This window comes from Rhodamnia argentea, chromosome 6 (genome assembly GCF_020921035.1).
Source record: "Rhodamnia argentea isolate NSW1041297 chromosome 6, ASM2092103v1, whole genome shotgun sequence".
Classification (NCBI taxonomy): Eukaryota; Viridiplantae; Streptophyta; class Magnoliopsida; order Myrtales; family Myrtaceae; genus Rhodamnia; species Rhodamnia argentea.
In genome coordinates this window covers 24,355,208-24,363,423 of record NC_063155.1, presented here as the reverse complement: position 1 = coordinate 24,363,423, position 8,216 = coordinate 24,355,208, and the positions used below count along the sequence as shown (strand labels likewise).

The 8,216-nt window shown below is 40.3% G+C and overlaps 1 protein-coding gene across 7 annotated transcripts; it reads right to left on the bottom strand.

Moving 5' to 3' along the window:
• Positions 1 to 2,524: 2,524 nt before the first annotated feature.
• LOC115749395 (squamosa promoter-binding-like protein 10) lies at positions 2,525 to 7,575 on the bottom strand. 7 transcript variants are annotated; one of them, XM_048281452.1, is made up of 6 exons: positions 7,364 to 7,575; positions 5,441 to 6,208; positions 5,080 to 5,216; positions 3,744 to 4,004; positions 2,786 to 3,185; positions 2,525 to 2,693 (listed from the first exon to the last, which is right to left on the bottom strand). In XM_048281452.1, the coding sequence occupies exons 2-5, from the start codon at positions 6,136 to 6,138 to the stop codon at positions 2,818 to 2,820; spliced, it is 1,464 nt and encodes a 487-aa protein (XP_048137409.1). In that variant the 5' UTR covers positions 6,139 to 6,208; positions 7,364 to 7,575; the 3' UTR covers positions 2,525 to 2,693; positions 2,786 to 2,817. The 7 variants fall into 7 exon arrangements, with proteins under 7 accessions (XP_048137409.1, XP_030542058.1, XP_030542060.1 ...); XM_030686198.2 differs by having other exon boundaries at positions 5,441 to 6,194; XM_030686200.2 differs by having other exon boundaries at positions 3,864 to 4,004; positions 5,441 to 6,194.
• Between the last annotated feature and the right edge of the window lie 641 nt (positions 7,576 to 8,216).

Sequence of the window (8,216 nt, the reverse complement as noted above, 5' to 3'; positions counted from 1 at the left end):
AATAGTTACACGTGCTGCAAGGGAAGTCTTGGGGTTTGAGGCTTTCCTCTGGGTATAGTGGTGCTGTTGCTTTTGTGTTACTTCCGTTTCAATTGTTTACTTTCTCGTATGGTAAATAGCAGAGGGGTCCCGAACACTATTCTTGCAATAAAGGTCAATTCTATTTTGCGGAATAATGCAATCTACTATAACATAAGCATTGGGTTCACTGTGCTATGGATCTGTGACTTTCTGCAATTTTCTCATTAGTGTTTTGAGCTGTACTTTTGGTTGGTTTCTTCCAAATCAAGTGGCTCACCTGCATGCATGTGTGAAGACCGTTTATATATGTCTTGTGTGCAATTTAAGATTTTTCTGCTTAAGCTTTTATAGCTCTAGCATGGCTTTTGGCTTGATGGATTGCAATCACTCAACTGTAATTGCGGCCAGTGGTTGTATCTAATGAGACTGATTACGACATTGCTTTGTTTATTAGATTGAAACATCCTTTTTTAATAAGAGAATGTGAAGCGTCCTTTAATCTGTATTTTACCTTGACTTTTATTTTGGGCCTATGTCACAACGATTCTGATCTAAAAAAGTAATTTTGATTAAAATCGTGTTTTTTGATTCTATTCTATGGATGATTTTTAAAGAATTAAAACGCGTTTGATAACTGAACAAAATTATATTCTTAGAACAAAAATGCATTTGGCAACTTCACAATTTTTGTTTGGACAAAAATGCATTTAGGAACTGCACAAAATTTCTATTTTAAGAACAATAGAATTCTTATTTTAATGTTTTTCATCCTTTCTTTAAAAAATTTTGAAACTTTTTAAATTTTTTTTAGAATTTTCCCCAATTTTTTTTTGAATTTTTGAATTTGCCCCTTTTTTAAACAAAAATTTTAACTTTTTTTTGTTAAACTTTAAAGCTTATTTTTTAAATTCAATTTTTTAAAAAATTAGTTGTTTGTAAATTTTCAAATCTAACTTTAATTTTTTCTATTTTCAAAAGTGATTCTTTTTTTCAGAATAAACTTTTTTTTTATTCTTTTTTTTCTTAAAAAATGTCAATCATTTTTTTGTTCTGGGGAACAGAAAATATTTTGACCTTTGATAGAGCATTTGAAATCTCCAAAAGCATAATAAATAATACAATTTAAAGATGCCTTAATTTTTTTTTATTTCAAATGCATAATAAATAATTCAATTTAAAGATGCCTTAATTTTTTTCCGTAAAATTTTGTCGGGAAAGGACCTGCTTTGGGGTTTGCCAAACTTGTACATCGTTGCTGCACCTTCAATGTCATTTCTACTCTTTTCATGGACCGCCCAGTATAAATCGTTGGTGAAGACATGCAGGTTATTTTGATCCAATTTTTGTTTTTTTGAAGTTCCGTTCTTGTAATGTTGATTGGTTGCTGCTGTGCTCGATTAAGCATCAGAGTCGTGGCTCTTAGACTAGTGATGCTAAGCACATTATGGTCTGGCCATGAACATCGGGATTAAGTAATGTATATGCTCGTGATTTGGTCCTACTGAGGCTGTTTCAAGTAGAATTCGGAACGTGGCAAGAGTGGTTTTCCCAGGCGTAATTGTCGGGTCAGGGATTCTGTCCTAAAAGAACAAAATGATTGAAAAATGATTTCCTTGAAAGAAATAATAAAATTGATTCTAAGTTCCTTGTATCCGTAATGAATTTTCTTCGTGGAAGTGGTGTTCCAAATCCAACGAACCACACCGGAGATTTGGGGTTCACCCTCACCTAAGGGTCGACGGATCCCATTGTTGCTGAAGATGGTTAATCTGTTCTGAAAGATTGTTGCTCCGATCTGACCTAGCTGGAGAGCTATCCAACTTGGGGGCAGAGAACAAGAATGAAACCACGAGAGGGCATGTGACAACTGGCAAGCATGAGCTCGTAATCATTCCATGATGCCTGTTCTGCAGCGCTCGCTCGTCACAACCACAAGAAAAGGCTAAGAAAATGAGGAGTAAGAAGCCAGCCATTAGAAATGCTTGAAGACGCAAGATTTGCTTGCGAGCTAGCTGAGATCTCTCTCTTGGAAAATAGGCCGACATTGCCTAGGTCGGCATGGGTGCAATCTGTCATGCATCGCAATCAGGCATCACCCATTATGCTTTTCATTCCACCATCCATGCCCCCACTATTCCAGGCTCTATTTATTTTGCGAAAAAATGAATATCTTAAAATGCATATCCTTAAAAGTGATCTCTTATATCATTTAGAAAAATAAATAAACAAAAAATAATTTCTTCATTCACAAAAATAGTTAAAATTTTCCGTTGGCTAATCATATCGACCACTAAAAGAGATCACTTTTTTGAAAACAAATTTTCAAATGATTTTGAGTTTCCGCGAGATAAATAAAACCATACAAAAATATAAAATTAAGACTCTACCAAGCGCAAGCACAATCATAGCAAGTTACAATTCGAGCAGTCTTCTCCAAGCAAAAAGTGCTTAGCAAGTGCCAACATTTGCAAACGTCGAGAGTACCAGACATGTCAGCCACGGCTTTTTCCTTTTTTACATGAGGTTTCATGGAATCCGCGCATTTAGGTCACTTGATAGCCGAAGGAGCTTCCCAACCATTTATTCTTCACCCCATCACCAAGTCTGACCTGAGAAAATGGAGCTGGATGGACAGCGCCGGCACAAGAAAGATGACCGCATGCTGCAATTACCTGCAAATATGGCTTAGCGTAGCTCTAGATTAGCAATGGCCCTGCATTGTCCCCACAGGAGGTAAATCTGCACGTGACTGCATTTCGCTCACCTGAAAATGCAGTTTCAAACGCCCACACGCAGTCAGTTCAGTTGGACGGAATCGAAGCTAAATTCTTGCCGTGCCTCCGAGAGTAGGCACTCTTGCACACCGTTGCCGCCAAAGTTGATGATGCTGCTCTCGTTGCGAGGATTCAAGATGTGTGTCTGGGCTTGCTTCGGCTGCTGTTCAGCTTGCCAGTATCCAGATGAAGCCAGCCTTGAGCTTTGGCCAAAGGCATACATCGCTGGCTGATCTGCGCTCATGCAATTGTTATTTGCATGAACAAAATGCTCATGTGGCGTGCATTTTTGTCTAATTGGATCATGAGAATCAGTTGACAGAAGAGAGAGAGCACGTTGAATGCTTTGTGATACGTCCAAATTGGGAGATGCCAGAGATTCCCCTAAACCTGTCAAAAGTAGCAAGTCCAGTCACAAATATGGGGAAGGAAACACAACTGCTCGAATAATTTTAGTACGACTGTCACATTCAAACTATATCTAAGTAGCACTCATGACTTTTCACATAACTTTGAGACCATGCATGCATTAATCTGTGCAGTCCCATATCAAACAGTGTGAATGTGAAGCTCCTCAATCATCTAAGCAGCTTCATGGCAAAAACAAATTTAGAAAAGCTATCTGAAAATTAACAGAACTCTAATCTAAAGATACTGACAAAAAAGCTTTGAGTAGAAACAAGTTGCCAGAGCAAGCGTGCAAGTTCTGTCGAATCAAAATCATAAATATGGTCTGCTGAGAATGTGTAAGGTTTAAGTGCAAATGCAGAGCAAATCCAACTGATCTGAGGAATAGTGATCTCTTTCCATTAACAGACCACATTAATGTCAAATAAGGAACATAGTTTGGAAAATCTATTGATAGTGCATTCAGCTAGATCATCTCTAATTTACAAAATAAAAGCTACCTTGCTTAGTTGTAAAGAACAAAAATATAGCAAATCATACCTCCACCAATAGTTTTGACTGGCATGCCTTTCAATAATAGAAGTTCGTCACGACCTTTCCCCAATCCAGTGGACTTGAGGGTGTCTGATATCACATTGCTTGGGATAGTGATACACTCACCAACACCTCTGATAATTGGAAGCTTCGGACCTTTCTCCATGAGCTTAGTAGCCTGTGTGTCAGCCCATTTCATACTATCAGCAGACCTGGTGTGGATAGCTGGACCTCTGCTCAAGACTGGATTCAACTGCTGCAGCCCACCTGGATAAATATGTACAGATAGCATGTCATATTTATGCAAGGAACAAAACCAATGTAACCTCGTGCATGGCATGTGGCGTTGAAGACAAAGGTGCTTGGATGCGTTTGACTCTACCCAATTTATCTAGCACTTGCCATCTTATTGATGCAAGCTCAATCAAACGAAGATCATGCGGACGACATAAGATGAAAAGGGGACACAGGGTCCTTCTGCACAGCACATCAGTATTGGAGATAGAAGAATAGGTGATAGATTAAATCTTCAACATCCAACTGAAATCAGTGCCAATATCAACTATTATCGCAATCCAGGTTAAGTTCAATATCTTCATCAAAATGAGTTGTAGTTAAAAGTTCATAGACTTCTATCCTATTAGATTGGAAGTAGCACTATAAACTACTGATCTGAAGTCCCACATCTGGGGCCAATCAATGACAAAAGGACTCTGGGAGAGCACATATTCACTTAGGCCATCCAAACTCAATTTCAAGCAGGATAGAGCTTTCCACTAGAGGGATGCAGGAACTATCCAAAGTTAGTAGTATTTATTATACTATAAAGGATAAGGGGACCATTGTAACAATATTCTCATGTTAGCTTACACTGCACTCGGTAAGCTCATCACAGTTAATATCTCAATCATATACTCCAAACCAATAGCAACACCAGAGAGTTTCCGTGTGAATTTGGCATCTACTCAAGAAAATAAACAGTAGTGGAAGTGATGCTTCCGAAATCTTCCAAAAGAAAGGGGCCGTCAAGCAGAGGAAATAAAATCTGAAACAAAGTCAAAGATCATACGACAGAGTGAAAAGCTTCAAAATGAATGCAGTTTCTATGTTACGTTGACAGAAATACGAGCAATACAAGTGACGGCTTAGGAAGCTTTCCTGAAAAGGCCATGCCCTTAAAACAGGAAAATATTTTAACGCGGTCACTGGTCATACAACGGAGTCAAAACAATGTACTCAACCATTTGGACAATAATGATCTGAAGGACAATCAGATTCCACTTATAGTAGACGGGTCGAAATGACAATGCAACAGAAATACCTAAAGCATATATTGCAGTACCATAAAATAGTGCAGACAGTCTAGCTGGATTCAACTGGGCCACATCTGGCTGGGGCTTGCGACGTCTAGCATTGTGATCGGATAGGCGCTTGCGACAGCTGCGCTTCTTTTCATCAAATTCAGATAGCCCATGAAACCTTGAGGTTAGAAATTAAGTAGTCAGTTAATCCCAAACCATTTGATACTGAATTATTACTTTTTTCTTGTTATTGATAGAGTCGATACATTCATATGTCATGCTATAGCTGCTTCTGCACTTAGGACTAAATACAAGTGATCGCTACAGAGGCATAAGAAAAAGAAAAATCGGTCACTTCTTAATGTCTTTTACTCACTATCCGAAGACCATAAGAAGCTTTACCTGCTGCATTGCTGACAAAACCGACGCTCTACACCATTGACAATGACCTTAGGGCATTTAGAGTGACTCTCACAAACTCTGTGCTTGCGGTGGTAATCTTTAGCTGAAGAGAGGTCAAGGTTACAGCCTTCAACTTGGCACCGTGGGGGAGTGCCCAGACAGTTGGACTTGTTTCTCTTTGCTGGAGTATCAGGTGATTTCACGACCAAAGGAAGGTCTGGGGTCTTCACATGGTCCTTGTCAACAGCATGTTCAAAATATATTCTTTTTCCGAGCTTTAGACTGAGCAATGGCTCACCAGAGCAGACTGAAGACTCAACTGCTGGTGACTTTCCAGAAAATTCATTCATTGCCAAATCTTTCTTGCTACTTTGCAGAGAAAAACCTTCATGAGCCTCCACAGAGAATTTCGAGATTTTCAATTCTTCTGTAGATGAAGAATTGACAGAAGCTGATTTCGAGCTCTTAGACACAGAAGTGTAACCCGGATCAATGCTGGTACAACTGCTGCTGCCACCACCATTCTCATACAGAAATAAGGATCCAGGGTCAATCAGTTCCTCTGCCACAATATCCCAATCAGTTGCCCGCAGTGGCTTGGAGGTTTCAGTTGCTTTTGAATTGAACACCATGACATTTTCCCAATCCCATGGCAAAGGAGGTTTCGCATTCCACTCCATCAGTGAAATTGCGCTCATCAACTTCTTTCACCGTAACCTCCTATTGATGGATGGAATAGCAACAGGCGCCAGATCTACATCCATTAGCCTATACATGATTAACCGTCTCTTTCGTGAGGGGAAAAAAAAAAAAAACAGCAGGAAACCAAGCAAAAGTTCATGTATTTGCAGGAAATTAGCGTATCAGAGGTACTAAAAAATGGTCAAACAAACGGGAAGCACCGAAGCAGATGTTTAAAAACATCAGAACACGGTTAGCTCCCATAACCATATCAAAGGTGCAAGATGCTTATTCTTCAACCCGATCGGGAATCGCAGCTGCTGCTGACGACACACCTATAAAGAATCAAAGTCTTCAATTGGAGAAACGTTGACGACCATCACAGACATCTAATGGAACGAAACACGAACCGGTCACCGGTCGTCCCAGAATTTCTCAATCAACCGCAAAAAACAACAAGGAAAGATGGTCAACCTCAAACCACAACAGCAAAGAGCAATCCCATCTCTCCGAGTGGTAAAACAGCAATTGATTCCTCGGCGATGACCAAACACAACTCCCCTCGTATTTACCTACCGTTTCTCCGTCAGGGATCGCACAGAAAACACCGCATGAAAAATTAACGCAACGGAGCAACAAAACCGAACCGGAAACAGATCCTTCCGCTCGTCCATGCTCTCGAAACATCACTGGCACGACTCTACCGCACGATTTTGATCACACAGTCAATAGACAAAAACAGAAGAAGAAGAAGAAGAAGAAGAAGAAGAAGAAAAGCACAGCGGTCCTTTTCTCTGCGCTTCTTTTTTTTGTTTTGCAGATTCCAAGAAAGGATCTTTCAACCCGAGCAAACGCTGCCGTTTTCGCAGCTCAGAAATGATAAGATGGAAAACGATAAGGCCAAACCAAAAAGAAAAAAGAGCCGAACGGCAACCTTTTTTTTTCCCCCTCTGAACACCTAATCCGAACTCACTCCCGCTCACGCGGCTCGCCAATGTTTCCATCTAACTCGGACGCTTCGCCAGATTTAGCAACCTCGCTCATCATTACTCTCTCTCTCTCTCTCCATAGATTTAGTTCTCCTAACTAAAGTGGCAAAAAGAGGGGGGGTTGGGAGGGGGGTAAAAAATCGAAGAAGAAGACAGAAATCGCGGCGAAACAGGAACCGCTCGCCGTCCGTCGCGCCTCAATCCCGAGAAGAAACAGATCGGGAAAGAGCTTTTCCGGGAGAGGGGATCTTACCGGAGCGTAAAGCCTTCGGGGTCACGCGGCGAGTGCTTGGCCAAATGGAGGAAAAGCTGAACAAGAAGAGAGAGAGAGAGTCTCAGTCAGTCTCAGCTTTTAGCACTGCGAGAGCAGAGAGAATGAAAAAAAAAAATCATGGCACTTCACGCACTGTGCTCTCTCTCTCTCTCTCTCTCTCTCTCGCAGCTCCACTGGAGACAGCCTTGCAGTTTTTGGACGCTTTGTTTCTTTCTTTTTCTTTTCCACTAATGGGAGTCGCTCTTTTCTCTTTTATTCTTTTTCCCGCGACGACTCGGACTGAGTCGACTCGGGTCCCAAGCGCTGTTCTTTTCCTTTCCTTTTTCCTTTTTCCTTTTTTTTTTTTTAAAGACCACATGCGGGAACGATGTTTGAGATTTCTGACCGTCGGGGTTAATTGAGAACTTTGAACGATCTTATTTTCAACAATAGAGAACTTAACTTTTAAAAAGTCTCTTATAAAAAAAAATCTTAATATCTTTGAGGAAATGCATCGGGTACCGTAGCTAATCGAGTAGCTCGTGCGAAAATACAACTAACCTTCATTTGACCAAGAGATGAAGCGTCTAATCTTTCTTTTTTAAAAGGTCAATGACCTAGTTTTGCACATATTTCATGCTTTGCGGTAGCATTCAAGCAATGCCTTTTGATTTTATCTCTTTTCAACTTGCATTTCTTCGGCACAAAATAAAATAAGAAAAGTTCTTTCCAAGGCATAAATGGTTGGGAGTCCACGTTCCCATCCTCTTTTGTGAAATCATGTCCACCACGAGAGGCAAACAATTCACTAATCACACTGCTTTAAGGTGAAAGGTGGTGGGCTCACTCGCTT